The sequence below is a fragment of the Alosa alosa genome, chromosome 23 (assembly GCF_017589495.1).
Source record: "Alosa alosa isolate M-15738 ecotype Scorff River chromosome 23, AALO_Geno_1.1, whole genome shotgun sequence".
NCBI classification, from domain to species: domain Eukaryota; kingdom Metazoa; phylum Chordata; class Actinopteri; order Clupeiformes; family Clupeidae; genus Alosa; species Alosa alosa.
Genome location: NC_063211.1, coordinates 11,001,683 through 11,021,375, shown reverse-complemented (window position 1 = coordinate 11,021,375; position 19,693 = coordinate 11,001,683). Strand labels below are relative to the sequence as shown.

Genomic DNA, 19,693 nt, shown 5'->3' with positions numbered 1-19,693 from the left:
GGAACTCAAGATGAGTGCTATCTACTTTTTGCTGTGTGTGTGTGTGTGTGTTTGTGTGTGTGTGTGTGTGTGTGTGTGTGTGTGTTGGAGGGAGAGGGGGTAGTTATTTACACTCTGCTGTGTGTGTGTGCAGTGCGTTTGTGCGCACATATATATCTGTGTGTGTGTGTGTGTGTTTTGGGAGGGAGATGGGGTGGTTGGGGGTTGAATTAGGCTCTTATCAGTTCCCTTATGAATTATTGACTCAAATTTGGTGCTGCTCTCCCCTTCACACTCTCACACTCACACACACACACACTTTATCAGACTTCGGTCCCCATGGAAACGGCTTGTACTCTTCATAGGAAGGCAGAGGGGATGCAAATGTACTCAATTCAGGATCGCAGGCTAAACCAGTGGCTTTGGCCAATAACTAACTTTGTCACGCACACACACACACACACACACACACACACAGACCTCTGAAGAGTTAATCACTAAAAAACATTGCCCTGGGGTAATTACCCAATACCCATAGAAGGAGAATGTTGTAAAAGTGCTTAAGATTCGGAGTGTCTCCTTCTGCTTTTCCTCCTAGGCTTACTATCTTACTCACACACACTCACACACACACACTCACACACACACACACACACACACACACACACACACACACACACACACACACACCTGTTAACGAGCACAGTGGGACATGCACAACTTTAATTCAGTCTGATAAAAAAGCAGCATTGCTCAGATATCAGTGCAAGCCAGCTGAAGCCTCTGTGCTCTGCATGTATTCCACTTTCTATCGGTGTGGTTGTTGCTCTCTCCATCACTCCAGTATGCAGAGACACACACACACACACACACACACACACACACACACGTACAAGCGCACACACACAAGCACAGACACACTCCCTCACATGGACAGCTTGTACAAATGATATCATTATATTATGGTATATATTATGTGCTAATGTATGTTTGTGTGTGTGTTCATGTGTGTTCATGTGTGTTCATGGGTGAGCATGGGTGTGTACCTACAGGAGGATCTGGGCAAGAGGCACTCATAGTGTTTCTGTGTGCGTTTACCTCTGTGGCTTTGTGTGTATGCTTATGTCTCACTTACTTTCTTTCTTTCTTTCTTTCTTTCTTTCTTTCTTTCTCTCTTTCTCTCTTTCTCTCTTTCTGTCTTTCTGTTTCTCTCAATTCAATTCAATTGAGCTTTATTAGCATGACAAAAAAATACAATTTGTATTGCCAAAGCATACATGTACGTAGTAGTGTGTAAAGACAGAAAACAAAACCTCATGCATCATACATTACTGCAACGGCAGTGTGTGTGTATGTGATGGTGTGGATGGGTGTGTGTGCGTGTGTGTGTGACTTTTTTGTGTGCTTCACTGATGAAGTGACTCCCCTTGTTTATGGCAAGCATCTATATATCTTGAGGCAGTGTGTGTGTATGTGATGGTGTGGATGGGTGTGTGTGTGTGTGTGTGACTCCCTTTGTTTATTTATTAGCATCTATATATCTTGCTGAGACTACTGCACTCTTTCGTTCCTCTCCTAATAATATTCTTAGACTTGGAACAAAATAATTTTGTTTTTCTGCATTTAGAATTTGGTTAGCCCAAATTGTTTGAGAAAGGGTGGCAAGGTCCTGAGGCTGACTATTAGTTGTGTTAGTTGTACTATTCACTGTGTGTGTGTGTGCGCGCTCATCAGTGTGTGTGTGTGTGTGTGTGTGTGTGTGTGTGTGTGTGTGGATGAGCTGGATGAGGGGACTTGTTTTTACACTCATCTCTTGGCTTTTTAGGGCTTTATAACAATAAGAGTTGGGGTCGCTTGTTTTGAGATGTTCTCTCTCTCTCTCTCTCTCTCTCTAGGTGGACCTCGGTGAGAGGCGTGAGGTGCAGAGAGAGGCGCCGGTCACACGGGAGGAGTGGGCAGGGTGTTTGGACCCAGAGGGACGTGTCCTTGACCCCCAGCACCTTCAACAGCGCATCTTCAAAGGGGTAAGGCTTCCCAATATGCACACACACACTCACACACACATACAGAGACATTCACACATTAAAAAACACCTGCACATAGACATGTATAGAGACACACACACATATGCAGAGACATTCACACATGAAAAAACACCTGCACACAGACATGTACACACACACACACACAGACATTCACATGAGAAAACACACACACACACACTATTCCTACTCCTCCAAATTCCGTTTTGAGTAATACTGTTGAGAAGGGCCTCAGGTGGGACGCCACAGCAGCCTGCAGATAAATTGTCAGCTCTTAGCTCCATGTTACTCGTCCAAATGTGCTTGGACACACACATCCCTTAAACTAGCATGTCTGTGAAATCGCTAAAAAAGACGACACATTGGGGGAGGCACCGCTTTAACCCTCTCTGGCACCGCAGCAGGGCTGCAGGTGGAGACTCCACACCTGTTCTCTCTGGATCTCTGTCGCTCCGCCTCTAGCAAAAACCTCCGTTTTTAGAGGGAATAAATATTTAGAATGAATAACCAATGTAATTCTTCATTCTAAGTGAGTCTGCTCTTTACTAGTCTGTATACATATAGACTTTTTTTGTTGTAATTTGTCATGTTCCCAAGCGAACTTAGCAAATTGTTTGATGTGGGAGAGGGCATCATTACAACAGCGTTTAAATCATGTTTAGCTGCATCTGCATAGCGTTATGGCCCTGATTATTCCTGCAGCTTAGCAGCACTGAGAGAAGGGCTATATTTCGTGACTCCACATTCGTGCTAGTAGCTCTTGTCAGACATGCCTGCTGAGGGGAGTGTGTGTCGTGAATCAGGCTGGGGAATCGTGTGGTGTGGACAGAGGCAGATGTCTTTTGTGTAAAATGCATACACACGCACAACACAGCCAAGCAGTCAGTCACACACACACACACACACACACACACTTACTTTGATAAACCAAGCTGTTAGTCTCACACACACACACACATACAGACACACACACACACACACACACATACAGACACACACACACACACACACACACACACACACACACACACACACACACACACACACACACTTGCGCTATTTTGGTAAACCAAGCTGTTAGTCTCACACACAGACACACACTCTTGCGCTACTTTGATAAACCAAGCTGTTAGTCTCACACACACACACACACACACACACACACACACACACACACACACACACACACACACACACACAGCACATGCTCAGCTCACACCCAAATTGGTCAAAGTTTTAACTTTTCAATCACAAGTTTCTTCTGGTGTTGTGTTTTGCTGTGTGTGTGTGTGTGTGTGTGTGGGAAAGAGTGTGAGAGGCATATGCTTCTCTGACCACCCGGCCTTGTGCTGTTGAGAAAAGGAATGATGAGAGAAAGTGTGGGTTGCATCAGTCTCCTTGAAAGTTTTTTTATGTTTGTGTGAGGGAAGGAATGTGTGTGTGTGTGTTTGTTTGTTTGTTTGTGTGAGGGAAGGAATGTGTGTGTGTGTGTGTGTGAGAGAGAGAGAGAGAAGTCAAGGGAGAATACAGCAGAGGCCTTGGCCGTCCAGCAGGGCTGTTTTTCTGGGAGTTCAGGAGGTCCTCTGTCTTTGTGTGGGAGGAGAGTTGATCAGGGAGAGCCATCACCTGACCGAATGGAGCTGTAGAGACTCCCATCAGTCAAGCGCATGACTCTGACACCATATGACTGCTAAGAGAGTGTGCGTGTTTGTGTGTGTGTGTCTGATGCTGGGGGAGTGAATCAGTGTATGTGTGTGCTTGTTTGTGTCTGAGTGAGTGCATCTGTGCGTCTCCCTTTGATGTGAGTAAGGGAGTGGATCTGTGTGTGTGTGTGTGTGTGTGTGTGTGTGTGTGTGTGACTGACTGCTTGGCTGTTTTTCCTCACTCTCTTTCTCTCCCTTTGTTATTTCCTCCCCTCTCCTCACCAACTTTTTTTCACAACTTCTCCACTGTTGTTACCCCCCTCTCTCTCTCTCTCTCTTTCTTTTCTCTCTCCCCACTTTCTCTCTGTCTTTCTCTCTCTCTTTCTGCTTGTCTGTAGGGTATGTGCCCCTCATTGCGGAAGGAGGCCTGGAAGTTCCTGCTGGAGTATTACCCCTGGGGCAGCACCCAGGAGGAGAGGAGGAGTCTGCAGAGAAGCAGAACGTAAGTTGTGTGTGTGTGTGTGAGCGTGTGTGTGTGTGAGCGTGTGTGTGTGTGTGTGTGTGTGTGTGTGAGCGTGTGTGTGAGTGTGTGAGTGTGTGTGTGAGCGTGTGTGTGTGAGCGTGTGTGTGTGTGTGTGTGTGTGTGTGTGTGTGTGTGTGTGTGAGCGTTTGTGTGAGTGTGTGAGTGTGTGTGTGAGTGTGTGTGAGTAAGTATGAGTGTGAATGTGAATACATCCTCCTTTTAGTTTTTGTGTTCCCCTTCATCACTTTAGCTCTCACCCTTCTCACATCATTTATAGTAGTCAAGCTGTCCACACACACACACACACACACACACACACACACACACCAAATGGTAGGTTCATCCGGTGCAGTCCTGATCTTTACGACTGGGCGTCTCTGAGAGATTTACAGATGCCGAGTGATAGGCTGAGGTAGCCCAGCCTCGGGTCTGGGGGTGCTGTAATAATCAGCAGGAGACTCATCATCTTCCTCTGTCACAGGGCTGTATTTCTGCTGCACTGTTGTGTGTGTGTGTGTGTGTGTGTGTGTGCGTGGACGTGTGTGCGTGCGTTCGCGTGTGTGAGAGACCGAGACAGACACAGAGAGAGCGAGTCAGTTGGCTCTAATTTTACTTGAGAGATTTTACTTAGTCTACAGAAACACATTACACAACAGATGATCATGTTTAGTAACTGTGGGGACGCTTAAGACTCTGCTTTAGGAAAAATTACAGTCAGTGGATGCATGCAGTTGCATAGAGTTGCTTGCATGGTCAATTTTATAGAACGCCTACCCCCACCTCAGTGACACTTTCTATACCTACCCCCACCTAAAGGACACTCTCTTTACCTGCCCCCACCTGAATAACACTTTCCATACCTGCCCCCACCTGAATAACACTTTCCATACCTGCCCCCACCTGAATGATACTCTCCCTACCCTCCCCCACCTGAATGATACTCTCCATATCTGCAACAGTAGCCTGCACAGACACATCATACCAGACCATGTAGCTTTCTCATTCAGTCAGCTGACATTTTAGAGTAGACAGTCCTCTAAGACTCTTTAAAAGTTCTGTGTGTGTGTGTGTTTGCGCCTGTGTCTGTCAGTGTCCCTGCCTACATAGGAATGTGTGTGTGTGTGTGTTGGTCAGTGCCCTCGGGAATTTGGTTAAATTCAACACTTGGAATGAGTTTCAATTTTGTTTAATTGCCAAACAAATATGGAAGTTCTGCATTATTTGCAGTTGCTTTCAGCAATGTTTCAATATTTCAGCAACAGTAAACCCAGCATAAAGCATCTACAACAGCAACCAAACAAGGTCCACCCAGCCCCAGTCATCACCAACACTTCACAGGAATCGCACAGCACCTCCCGGCAATGTCATATTTGTAAATACAGACCCATCTCTTCACTTAAAAAAAACCCCTCAAGTTCTACATAATAGTGTGTGTACATGTGTCTTTGTCTTTCTCGGTCCCTGTGTGTGTGTGTGTGTGTGTGTGTGTGTGTGTGTGTGTGTGTGTGTGTTTTTCTTTCTGTAAGAGTAAACATATTTCAAAAGACTCCCTGCCTATTACGATTTTAGGCTACATAATATGAGTGAAATCAATAAGCTTGTCTTCCTGCTCAGACACCATTCAATTCCTGCCATGCGGCCTCAATGCTTTAGTCTCTTTCATAACAATAGATAATGGATCATTTTCTTTAGGCTAATCGGGATTCTTTTTTTGTTATTACATGGCTCTTCACAAGGCAAGTAGAATATTTTCATGTAATTACCGCTGCAAACATATAATAATGTCTAGTCTCTAGGCTATTGATATAAGTGCTGTTGCAGTCTCCACTGTAACTGCATATCGTCTGTGATGAGTAACTGATGTTCCGCTCTGTGGCACTGATGAAACCGACGAGTCTCTTTCTCGGGACTCTCTAGTGGACAGGCGTGTCGGGCCTTGTGTTACTAGTCAAGCCCCAGTTCACTCAGCGGTGCAGGCAGGCAGGCAGGGAGGGAGGCATACAGACCAGCAGACCGGCTGCTTCTGGTGTGTGTGTGTGTGTGTGTGTGTGTGTGTCCCTGGAGTGTGTTCTGGCCCACCCACGCAAGGCCGCAGCTCACCCCTGGGTCCTGTCTGTCCTCCAGCGGGTCCTGTCAGTCACGGGCCCCCGCGGCCCCAGAGCCTCATCCATAATGCAGGACCCCCCACAGCAGCACCACCCAGCACTCAGGCTGGCACACACTGATGATTACCCTCAGCCCTGTTCACACCCCCTCTGTCTCTCTCTCTCCCCCTCGTTCTCTCTTTCACTCTTACTCTCTCCCCCTCTCTTTCTCTTTTGCTTGGCATCTTGCCATCCTTTCCTCCCGGTCACTGTCTCTCCATTTCTTCTGTTTTTTTCCTTCCCTCCTTCTGTATTCTCTCTTTTCTCCCTGTTGTTTCCCTCTTTCTTGTTCTCTCTCTCTCTCCATCCCTCTCATTTTCTCTCTCTCTCTTTCTTTTTTCTGTATCTTGCCTGATGAAGGGATGAATACTTCCGTATGAAGCTGCAGTGGAAGTCGGTCAGTGAGGAGCAGGAGAAGAGGAACACTAAACTGAGGGACCACAGGAGTCTCATTGGTCAGTACACACACACACACACACACACACACACTGCCTAACTGTACATACTGTATGTTCTGCACATATGGTCACATGCCACAATCTACATATGGTTACCACACATGCATGACCTCCCCTTCACATACCCACCCAAACATACATACATACATGGACATCGCACACATTCCTGACATGTAGCACACAACACATATGTTTTCTCTCTCTCTCTCTCTCTCTCTCTCTCTCTCTCTCTCTCTCTCTCTCTCACACACATTTTCTTTGCACTTAGTCACAGAAATCCAGTTCAGTCACTTTAAAAACAACTTTTTTGCTCTCTGTCATTGAGGATTGAAGAGGTAAGGGCAACATGGCTGCCTTTCAAACCCAGCCCACTAATCCCAACCTCAGCTGTTCTCTCAGTGGCCTGGTACCTGTTGTTAGTATGCAGTGGCGTTAGGCTTATTGTCTGAATTAGTCACAAGTCCTGTTGTTTTTTTATCAGCAGTGTGTAGTGGGAGCGGCTTTGATCCCGGTAGCAGTGGGAATGCTAATGTGACTAGCGCTAGCGTAGCGGCTGATTTGGCTGCCTGTCCTCTGTCCCGCGAGGACACACCTGTCCTCGCGTTCGCTTCCCCTCACTCTCTGGCCTAATTGTGTTCAGCTGTTTCCCAAATCAGCCTTAGTGGTAGCACACACACACACACACACACACACACACACACACACACACACACACTCTCTCTCACTCACTCTCACTCACTCACACACACACACACACACACACACACACACACACACACACACACACACACACACTCTCTCTCTCTCACACACACACACACACACACACACACACACACACACACATTCACATACACACACACACACACACTCATGCCCTAGCTCCCGCCGCTCTTGGCCAGAAAATCAATCTGCCGGCTGATCGCTGCCATGTTTTATTTATCGGCCTTCGCACGCCCTTCACCGGCTGCTGCGGCCGTGCCGGCATCGATAGAGGCCCACCACCCGCCTACAGTCTCAGACTGAGTCTCCGCCAAGGACCGAGAACCGGTCTGGAACTGACCTGCCTCGTCAAACGACCACCCTCAGCACTTTTCTCCTCCCACAACTCTCCTTGTTTTTTGGGGGCGGGTGTGGCGAAGGTGTTTGGCTGGGAAGTGTTGCAGGGAGTTGGAGTGGTGTGTTTGATTGCCGCGAAACCCTTAGTCAGAGAGGTGAGGGAGCAAGAGTGTTGGCATGTGTCGAGCAAATGAATATGGAAATAGCCCTGCGGTGCCCGGCGACAGGGAATTGGTTATGTGCTTTTCTATGTCAAGTTGCACTTTTTAAAAAGTTCTAGTTTCAGGACTTTTAATATATTTATTTTTTCTCTAATCCAAAAATGTCCGATGGAGAACAATGAGTCAGACTCTGCACGTAGACTTTAAAAGCAGGATTTGGGTGATTGATCGGCAGTCGAGATCCATCCATCTTATCACGGATTGAGCCTAACAGTCGTCCTTGGCTCTCTCTCTCTCTCTATCACTCTCTCCCTTTCTTAATGATTTTGACTTCTTTTCTTCTTTTCTCTTTTTCTCCCTTTACCACTCCATCTTTGCACTCTCATCTTCCTCATCTTTCTTTGTTTCTGTCTGTCTCTTTCAGAAAAGGACGTGAACAGGACAGACCGGACCAATCCTTTCTTCGAGGGTGACGACAACCCCGGCCTGATCCTCCTACACGACGTCCTTATGACCTACTGCATGTACGACTTCGACCTGGGTAAGCTCACGGCCTTGGTTGCAGCCTTCCTCCAAGGTCTCTGTAAAGCCTCTCAAGCTAAACATCACCCGAGCCTACACTTCCTATTCTCTCCCTCTCACTGCAGGCACTACAGTCCTTTCACTACCAAAGCCTTTCAGCTAAAACTTGGGCCTGCACACACTAATGGTTCTTCCTCCTCCTCTTCCTTTTACCCCCCCGAGCAGGGTATGTCCAGGGGATGAGTGACCTGCTCTCGCCTGTCCTCTTCGTGATGGAGAATGAAGTGGACGCCTTCTGGTGTTTTGTGTCCTTCATGGATCAGATGGTAAGAGACGCCACCTCTTTCTCTGACATCTTCCCATCCTCTCTCTCTCTCTCTCTCTCTCTCTCTCTCTCTCTCTCTCTCTCTCTCTCGTCCATGCTGATTCTCTATCCGTCTTTCTGTCGTGTCAAAGGAGGGAGGAAAAAAGGCTGAGTTGGCTGTTGATGCGCTGTGGCCTCTATCTAGAGTAGTGGAGAGGCATACTGAGAGAAAGAGATGACTGTCCTTAAGGTGCATGGAAAGCTTGACCTGTGATCTTGGTCTGTGGGTATTTCTGCAATGTGTACAACTGCATTCTTATAATGTGTAGTGTCGTGAGAATCTCTAACGGGGAAAGTGTGTGTTTGTGTTATGCATTAGTGTTCTTCCACCGTTTGTTTTTTTACAGTTCTTGGCACCATGGAGAAAAGCTATCTTCACAATATTCAAGAATTGAATGTTGATTTGGCCACTGGCAAAGGCCCACCAGTTACACCAATAACTGCTGACAGAAGTGTTAACCATAATGTTGCCCAGTGCGTATCCATCCAAAGTTTTCCTCTAAAGTTTCCTGTGGCCCAGTCTTGGCAGACCGATCTCTTTTGAGTGGATTTGGCATTCATTAAGCATTCATTGCTTTCCGAACGGCGCGGCACCCGGCAGATTTACTGTAGTAAACAGCCATCATTGCATAATTTCCCATCTGAACGCGCCAGCACCTGGCACCACTCTTGTTTTCCCAGACTATGCAACACAACAAATCAACACAGGGGTTTCCAGTCTCTCAGCCATCAACACACTGATCTATAAAGCATCCACACATCAACACCCTTTTATTTAATCTGGAAACTTGACTCAGTATTGACTTAGCGATCGCAGGTGAAGGCAAGCCTAATTGCAAGGTGCAGCATTCTACACTCCAGCATGGACATTCTCTAATTCTGTTATGGCCTGTATTGTTCTTGCTGCTGCACTCAAGGCTATTGTTATTGTTGTTGTTTGCTTATTAATTATGTATTTATTTGTTGTCCACTCAAAGCACAGGAACTTTGAGCAGAATATGTAGATCATGAAAACCCCGCTATTAACATTAAAATGTGGTTATTTCATTTGTTTGCTGGTTTATCTTTTCTAAACACAAACACTTTTAGGCACAGATGCAGGGTATGAAGACCAATTTGTAAATATAACTAATGCTGTTATTTCATGTTTGTTTATTTTGTTTGTGTTTTCCCAGCACAGCAACTTTGAGGAGCAGATGCAGGGCATGAAGACCCAGCTGATCCAACTCAGCACTCTGCTCCGCCTGCTTGACCTCGCCTTCTGGAACTACCTCGGTAACTAACGCTTTATTACCTCGTCTTCTGGAACTATTACCTCACCTTCTGGATCGCTTCTCGCCTTTTGGCTAAGATCAAGTGTAGTATCTGTTCTTATCAGTTTAATATCTGATACGTCCTCTACCCAGAGGACCATATATAATCTGATTTTTGGAACAGGGAGGCGGAAGAGGGGCTTGCTCGATCCGCTCCCACCCATTGACCGGTATTGCAGTGACTCAGGAACGGTGCACATCCCTTATTAGGGGCAGCTGTGGCCTACTGGTTAGCGCTTCGGAGTTGTAACCGGAGGGTTGCCTGTTCGAACCCCGACCAGTAGGCACGGCTGAAGTGCCCTTGAGCAAGGTACCTAACCCCTCACTTCTCCCCGAAAGACCGCTGCGCTGTTGTTGTTGGCAGCTCACTGCTGCGCGGGATTAGTGTGTGCTTCACCTCACTGTGTGTTCACGGGATCAAAAGAGTATATATACTTATACTTATACTTACTTATACTACCTCGGTAACTAACGCTTTATTACCTCGCCTTCTGGAACTACCTCAGTAACTAACGCTTTATTTCCTCACTTTCTGGAACTACATCTGACAGCTTGATTTAGTATTGAATAACAGTGTGTATTTTTAATAATAATAATGTCCTGCACTTCTCCTGTTTGTTAAATAGAGTAGTGGTAGGCTACAATTTTTTACAGTGCAAATACATAACATTAGCAATATGCATCAGATTGTATTATGTGTTATTGCATTTCTTTTTTATCCTAACAACAGTAATAACTTCCATATTAAAGGGACACCAGACAACGTTTTCGTGTTAATTAATCATCTACGTAAGTCGGTATGGTTAAATGACTCATTACGGGGCAAATGAAGGCTCTCTCGCCCGCCCCTACTGCCTGTAGGAAGAATATCCCACTTGCAAATTCGGTGTATCCTACCCGCCGACCGAAGCAGGATCAGTTTACAGCACAGAGGCAGGCTAACGAAACGCTAGAGATTGTTGCAAGCGTGTTGTATAATGGCAGAGCCGTGAAGAAGCAGCGAAAACCCTGACTGAAGAAGGCGCCAAAAGGAAAAAAGAGCTTCAGACCGAAATGAGGGGGGAGTTTCAGAGAGAAAAAAGCATCAGGCTTGCCTGGTGTCCCTTTAACTTATAACAATATTACCTGTACAATGTAATTAAATCAGTATTTGAGTGCTTTGTTCTCAGTTGATGAAGTGATAAGCACACATTACTTTGTAGCACACACATAGGCAACATAACGGTCCGTCGGCCCGACCTGGCCTGCAAACTGCTTTAATCTCCCACAGCACCTTCTGGACAATAAACTAAACAAAAACAAAACAAGGAAATAAAAAGAAATAGCTGCGATATATGCTGCATAAATAAGACAAATGACATGCTGCAAGGTAAATAGGCTAAAAGTTGCAGCTGTATTTAGGTTGATTGCAATATGAAGGTAACATTTATTTTGTTCTAATCTATGACAAAGCTTGTAAAGACGTTCAGGCCTTCGAATGGGTTTGCATTAGGTTAGGCAGAGGCCTGCTGTAATCATTTAGCATCATTTAACAGTACAATGCGTTTAGCCTTTAAAATCAGTCGTCAAATGTGTGGCCCACTCAAATGTGTGGCTCACTTTATAGAAGTCTATATGACCCCTTGGAGAGAGAGGTTGCCCACTACTATTTTAGCACATATTATAAAAAGTGTGACACTTCTGGAGCTCAGAAAGCCCTTTGGGGTTGTGGGTTTGCCATGTGCTGCCATTGGCAAGAAAGTGCTAAACAAATGCCAGGAGTTTGCTAATGAACCCTCGACACGTGCGCGGCCATCGCCACTTACTTAAGCCCTTCGCAGCGGAGTAGCCCATGCCAGCCTCTCCACTCGCAGCCGGGGAGAAGGAGCCAACTTCAGCCAGGCAGAAACTGGGACGGGTGGTCGTGGCCCAGAAACAAGAGAAGGGATGAATGTGTGCTATATTCATCTTTCCAAACCCATAACGTGCAGAGATATTTCGTCTCGTCCTATTGTCCGGAGGCCGTGCTGCATATGTCTTGTATCTGATTGGCCCGTCCCCACTGTTGTGAAGGACTTATCAGGATGCAGTGTGGTGATTACCATAGCAGAGTTGTATACAGCCTATGACAGAACACAAACACACACACACACACGCGCGCACACACATTCAAATACTCATCCTGATTTCACACATACATACACTGCATCAGTCACACTCACTCACTCTCTCTCCCTCTCTCTCTCGCTTTCTCCCTCTCTCTCTCTCTCTCTTTCTCTCTCTCTCGCTCTCTCTCTTTTAAGAGTTTGAGAACACTTTATCAGAAGTCAAGTCATCGTGTAGGAAGTAGGACCGGACAGGAACTGAAGCGTGTGCTGGCGTCATTCGCCGGACACAGGCCAGTGGACCAGCAGCGCTCCACAACGGCCTCGCACAAGACTCCTCCCCTCCCAGCGTGACGACAGCAGACTCGGGGACAGTGATGTATCGCTTCCTAGTTTATAGTCATTATTTCTCCTGATTAATTTCCCCCTTTAATCCTCCTCTGTGCACACACACACACACACACACACACACACACACACACTCTCAGGCTCACACATGAAGAGATGTGAAAAACTTATCGGCGTCTAAGCCACAAACAGAAGGCCCTGCAATTTAGAGCCCTCCCAAGAACAATAAACAAGCAAAGTCCAATAATATGCAAATGAAAGTGCAGTTATTTATGGCTTTAATTTGAGCAGGAAAGGTTAGATGTAAGGGAATTTGAGCAAGTGGAGAAGATGGAGAGCATCATTGTTTTTTTGGATTTTTTCCCCCAGGTTTTTGGCTTCTCTTGAGACGCCCTGTCAGCATTTGTCCAGCTGTCTCTCTTTCCAGGGACTGGCTACTTAAAGGATAAATCTGGCGTTTTTTCCACATAGATTCTCATTTCTCTGTAGTGCAGCTACAGTGCTACACTGTGGGGGCATGTATGTGAGCCCTCATGCTCATGCCCCCAGAGTATAGCACTGTAGCTGCCTGACTGCTTTAGCTGTCGTACCGACAGTATTCAGTGACCTCGAGAAGCGGAGATCTATGTGAATAATCTCCAGATTTGTCCTTTAGCGTATGACAGCGCTGGGTTTATTGACCTTCACGACCGTCCTGGTGATGCAGAGTTACATAAACCCGGGAGACCTTTCTGGCAGGGTCTCAGGGTCTCAGCCGAAATAGATACATCAACGGCAGTGCTGTACATGTTTTTTTATCCGATGTGTTGCTGTTGAGATGATGAATAATCTTCACCTCTCTCTTGTCTTGTCTGTCTGTCTTTAACCTCTTTCTTTATCTGTCTTTCTCACTTTGTCTGTATTCTCTCTTTCTCTCTGTCTTTCTCACTTTGTCTTTGTATTCTCTCTTTCTCTCTCTCTCTCTCTCTCTCTCTCTCAGAGTCGCAGGACTCTGGCTACCTGTACTTCTGTTTCCGCTGGTTGTTGATTCGCTTCAAGCGGGAGTTCAGCTTCCATGATGTGCAGCGCCTGTGGGAGGTTAGTGGTGCAAAAACACACACACGCACACACATCCAGACACACACATGCACACACATCCCGACACACATTCCCACTCATATACACTCACACTAGGCAAACTCACCCACACACTCACCCTGAAATACAGTTATACCATCATGCATACATGAGTGCATGTATGTTGACACTTGACATTTGTTAGACAATTAATAGCATCCACCGCAGTTGAATCTGATGTCACACACACACACATCCAGACACACACACAGACACATGCACAGCTCTCTATATTTTGACTGGAGGGTACACGCTGTTCCCTGGGACATAAACTCTCTCCTGGTTGATTAGTGATCCTCACGTGTTTTATGATGTGTTTGTGTTTGCTGCCTTTCCCAAGGCAACACTGCAGACACATCACACTCTTTTTTTTTAAATTGTGTGTGTGTGTGTGTGTGTGGGGTGGGTGTTGACCAGAGGCACCCAACAGCAGATTGACCGCCAGCTTTTGAAGGAGGAAGGGAGAAAATCAATTAAAAATCCATTTAATTACGCTCTCAGTAATTTGTTCCCCCTCTGCCAAACATAAATAAATAAGTTGCAGACCTGCAACTGGCACGATCATCTCGCTCTCTTAGTGAGTGATCAATCTCTCCTTCATTCTTTCTTTCTCTTTCTCTCTTTCCCCTCCTGCTTTCTTTGTCCTTCACCTCCATTCTTTGTCCATCCTTCTCTCCCTTTCTTCCTTTCCCCTCATCCTCTCATTTTGCATCTCTCTATCTGCCTTTCTCTCCACATCACTATGTTTTTTTACACCATCTCTCTCTCTCTCTACCTCTCTGCCCCCTCTCTCTTGGTTTACAATACCCTTTCTCTCTTATTATAAATTGATTCATGTTTTTTTTTCAAAGTAAGGGATGTTGTTGATGTGTGAAGTTACTGATGAGTTGTGGGTGTAATACTGAAGGGTAAGGTATGACAGTGGTTTAATAAAGGAATGTTAAATCTCTCTCTCTCTCCCTCTCTCGCTCTGTCCTTTCCTCTCTCTCCTCCCTCCCTCTCTTCTCCTCTCCTTGCTGTGGTCAGGTGATGTGGACGGGTCTGCCCTGCCAGAACTTCCATCTGCTGGTGTGCTGCGCCATCTTGGACGCCGAGAAGCAGAAGATTATGGAGGAGCGCTACGGCTTCAACGAGATCCTCAAGGTCTGCCCACCCTGCCTCGGCTGCCGGCTTACACCCGTTCTGCGCACACACACGTCCTGCACACACCCGTCCTGCACACACACGCGCACACTCACATAGACATGCAGGTGCACACACCTAGCTTAAGGGCTGTTTCGTAGTATGCAAGCTACGTGGACACAAACGTATCAAGCTATACACCCTTTCAACTGCATAAACAAACATGCGTTCCTAAGGCGTTTCCGGTGGCACAGAAAACAACATTGAGCTGATGATGATGATAATTTGGTGACAAACTAAAAAATTAAAAAACAAGTTTTAAAGTCGACATTTGTAGAGCATTGTGCTAAAGTCCAATTCATTTTCATTTCAAAGTATCTGCGTTAGTTTTGAAAGTTTCAACTGGAAACCCTTTAGGAACTGATTGAAAGGGTCTATACTAGGAGATCTAGATGTAGCATAATTTGTAATGCGATGTAAGTGCATTTCCGCCAAAACGTCGACATGTGAATACATTGAGACAAGCATGTGTTGTGTTGTGAATGCATTATGCCAATCATGTGGTGTGTTGTGAAGACATCGTGCGTTGTGATCTTACGCATGCGCATTTCTGCCGAAATAGATGCCCGATGAGTGCCCAAAAAGTGCCGAATGGAGGGACTTCCCTAAAAGGACTTTGTTTAAACACCACACACACATATGAACACACTATGCATATGCATGCATAACTATTAGCACATCATGTGTACACATTATGCATGGCAAATAGACATTTATTTTCCGCCACCGGAGGAAACAGCAATTTTGCACAGCATCATACTGAAGTGAAAAAAGGCCCTTGGAAGACCACAGCAGTCTCTCTCTCTCTGTGAATGGCCAGTTTGAGAGCTTTCAGCGGTATTTAAAACCCCCCTTAAAATAGGACACCCCATCCTAACCCCTCCACACGAGGCACCCGATATGCCAACATCAAAAAGGTGGCTGCCCGCTCCATTCCCGGGCACTCAATTATGGGGAGTGCCAAGCCCTTTGCCCGTGATGCCAACCTCCCAGGCTGGCAGGTAATAAGGTGGCGAGCATTTGATGAGAGGCGGCTGGCTCTCCTCAGTCTTTATTAAAAGCACAGGGCATCATTACGTCCCCGCAGAGCACTTCTGTTTTGTGCCCACATAGTACCCTGCGCCAAGCCATAATTACAACCGCAATGGCATGGTCGGAGTCATGAATGTGCATGTACACACACACACACACACACACACACACACACACACACATACACACACACACACACCACACACACAAGTGCCAATACACAAACACAAGTGTACACAGGCACTCACACACAAACATCTATACACACTTTGTTACACTCTCACACTCAACAACAACAACAACCCCAACCCCAACCCCCAGCCCGCTAAATGCCCCTTTGTCTCTGCTCTTTGGGGAGTTGTTTCTGCTCTTTTAATGTGCACAATGGGGTGGCAGTGCTGGCACTTAAGGCCCAGCAGGGGGAGGAGCCCCAGGGAAGGGCCTTAACAGGTGTGAGCGGCCCAGGCAGAGGTGGTGTGGGAATGCCCTCCTGTAGGAGCAGGACACGGGGATGCTTTAGGAGCTGTAGCCATGGGCATTTTTCTCTGTACTTCTCCATTCTTAGGCACTATTTATGAACATCATATGTATTCTTATACACATTTCAACTTGTAATGTGTCATGATGGGATCATTTCTAGTAGTTTTTAAGCCTATGGGGGAGGCTTCAGCCTGAGCTCTTGTTCCCAGAGCCTATGAGTCGGAACTGTAGCCATAGACATTTCCTCAATTTGATAAAGGTTATCTGTGAATAGGTTGTATATTATTGAGCTGTGTGTGTGTGTACTGGTAATTATAATGTTATTTTCACATTCATTTGTACTGGTAGAGTTTTCTATCTGAGCCCTCATTCCCTCCACTGTATGATGAGGCGTGTGTGTCCCTGTCCCTGTGAGCGTTGACTGAGGGTGAGGGCCGCCGTGACTAGCTGCCTCGGGGCACCTGCCTGCCTGCCGCCCGCATGCTCTAATCCCCCGACTCCCACCTCCTCTTCCTCCCCTGCAGCACATAAACGAGCTCGCCATGAAGCTGAACATTGAGGAAATCCTCTGCAAAGCTGAAGCCATCTGCCTCCAGCTGAAAAACTGCAAGGTCAGTCGCCATACACACACACACACACACACACACACACACACACACACACACACACACACACACACACACACACACACACAGTAAGCACATGCACACAAGCAGGCACATTATTGTATTACTACAGATGTAATAACGATTCCCATCACTGCTGTATGGATTCTTCGTTTTCCATTTAGAGGCAAACAAAATGCATTGGGCCTGCTGGGCCCTGATAAGACTTTTGGCTAAATTGGTGGAGTCACAATCATTGATTAAGATTGGAATTCCATATATGTGTGTGTGTGTACGTGTGTTTAAGGGTGTATATATAAGGGTTTAGTGTGTTTTAGAGTGTGTGTGAGCGTGTACGTGTGTGTTTAAGAGTGTGTGTATATATAAGGGATTAGTGTGTTTTAGAGCGTAGAGTTGTGTGTGTGTGAGAGCGAGATGAAGCGAGAAAAATATTGTATTAAAGTTGTGTTGTGCCCACCCTTACAATGGCATTTCTTTCCTCTCTTGTCCAGGACCTGCCCAGCTCCGTGGCCGAGATTCTGGGCTTCAGCGGCGGGGAGCTGGACTCCGATGACCCAGCAGGAGGAGCGGCAGCGTCCGGCTGCTCCAGAGCCAGTCCCGACGCAGAACCTGGATCTGCATCTGCCGCCGGACCTGGAGCGGAGGGGTCAGCGGCTTCGGCGGAGCCGGGCGAGGAGGGCAGCTCGGGCCGGGAGACCCCTGAGACCCCCTTCAGCCCGTCACAGGTGCTGATGTCCGAGCCCAGCTTCAGCCCGTCACGCAACGGACACATCGGGCAGGCCGCACAGGACGCTTACAAGCTGGCCTACATCTCATAGCCTCAGTGCCCTTCACTGTCTGAAACAGACACACACACTTATTCTGTCAAACATACTGCTCGTCTCTCACACACTCTATTGATCTACATTTCTATATTTCTCTCCCTCCCTCTGTTTCTATCACTCGTCTCTCTCTCTCTCTCCCTCCCTCTCTCTCTCTCTCTCTCTCTCTCTCTCTCTCTCTCTCTCTCTCTCTCCCTCCTTCACGTACCCTATGACCCACCAGTGTCATTGACATTTTCTCTGCAGTACCAGTCCTCTGAGCTGAAGAAAGAGGCTTATTTTTCTATTGCATGTGTATTTCTGCCTGTTTGTATGACTAGAAATGTAACTGGAAAAAATGAAGCAAATCACTTTTTTTTTATTTTTTTTTTTTTTAAGATTTTCTTCTTTTCCAAGCAGGAGAATCATTCCAACTCTGAGATTTTAAAGATGTCCCTCAGGAACTTGGACTGCACTTTGGAGAAGATATCATATTGATCATTTTTCTGATTAACATTGATTTTTTTTGTGTGGTGATGGATAATGTATAAAAAAGAATAGATAGTAATATCATGAGGAAAGGCACATTTTGTGAGAAACATTTTCACCATCAACCATGTTTTTTTTTAACATTACATGCAGTCGGGGTTTAATCTCATGGAAAGTGAACTTGATCTTGCCTTGTACATGATTACCTCTAAGCGAAAGCACAGCTATAGAGTTGACCTGCTCATACCACTCATGCCTTTATTAGGAACAGTGGTCACAGAATTGTAGTGTTTTTATTATCAGTCTGTTTGAAGTGAGATCGTAGTCTGTGCATTCACACTCCTGTCCAGCCAAAGAGCATTGGCTCCTAGTCCAAGGGAAACCGATGTGATGGAACTTCTGACATGTGGCCTTAACATTGTTTAAAAACCCTCCCTGATTGAAAGTAGACTGTGGCCTACCATTCATACCAGCGGCTATTGAAGAATAAGGACATACAGTGTTTTATTTATACATATATATATATATATATATATATATATATATATATATATATATATGAAAGGGGAGTGTTGACTATTTTGTACCACTGCAGTAGTTTCTATTAAGGACAGTTCTAAGAAGAATTACAAGACGCTCACCACGATGAAATGAAGCTGAACAATTTTTTTTCCCCCAGCATGTATTTATTTATCTGTATCAAGTCTTTTGTATGTGGACTTTGTTTGTATGTTTGCAAAGTTTGTACAGCTTAGATGCATTTCCCCTTCTTCTTTTCATCTGAGCCTGATGATGCTGGAGAGACTTCTAACCTTGGAAACTTTTAGTTTTTTTTCTTTTCTCACCATTCCTCACGTCTCCGACTCTCCCGCGTGTGGTCTCCGAGACGTTGCGTAAAGTGTGACTCATTTCTTGTCTTCCCGCACAACGAGAGTCTCCTTGAGTTACAAGCACCGCTGATGCCACCCTTTGACCCTGTACTCTTTGTGCTTTTTATATAAATAGACAAGTGTATGCCTTCATCTCTGCTGTGAACGCTCCATCGGTTTCTCTTTTCTCTCCTTTAACACACCAGTGATGTCTTTAAGTTGGTGTGTCCTTGTCCGTGTCCTTGACTAAGAGCATACATTATCATAATGACATACTGCATATCTATTTATAGTGTTTGTTTATTTTTTATTTTAATTTTTTTACTTGTGGTAAGTAACATCTCAAAGGCTTTTAAAGCAACACCAAAGAACTTTCCCTCTGTCGCACGCACGTCAAATTTGTAGTTTCTTATGTCTCATTCCATCGTACTACAGATCCGCTACCCGATCTGGCAAACT

The 19,693-nt window shown here is 45.8% G+C and overlaps 1 protein-coding gene and 1 non-coding gene across 2 annotated transcripts in view; both read left to right on the top strand.

The window, feature by feature from the left end:
* The window catches only part of LOC125288422 (TBC1 domain family member 15-like), a 49,705-nt gene extending 30,318 nt beyond the window's left edge, over positions 1-19,387 (top strand). Inside the window, exons 8-17 of the mRNA XM_048234782.1 lie at positions 1,875-2,003; positions 4,063-4,166; positions 6,692-6,786; positions 8,434-8,550; positions 8,757-8,857; positions 10,071-10,170; positions 13,620-13,717; positions 14,783-14,899; positions 16,975-17,061; positions 17,568-19,387. Coding sequence (XP_048090739.1) covers positions 1,875-2,003; positions 4,063-4,166; positions 6,692-6,786; positions 8,434-8,550; positions 8,757-8,857; positions 10,071-10,170; positions 13,620-13,717; positions 14,783-14,899; positions 16,975-17,061; positions 17,568-17,894 — 1,275 coding nt within the window. The 3' untranslated portion in view covers positions 17,895-19,387. The remainder of the gene's footprint in view (positions 1-1,874; positions 2,004-4,062; positions 4,167-6,691; positions 6,787-8,433; positions 8,551-8,756; positions 8,858-10,070; positions 10,171-13,619; positions 13,718-14,782; positions 14,900-16,974; positions 17,062-17,567) is intronic.
* LOC125289002 lies at positions 10,223-10,411 on the top strand. Its single transcript, XR_007192555.1, has one exon. It is a non-coding gene; the product is annotated as a U2 spliceosomal RNA (small nuclear RNA).
* Positions 19,388-19,693: the final 306 nt, after the last annotated feature.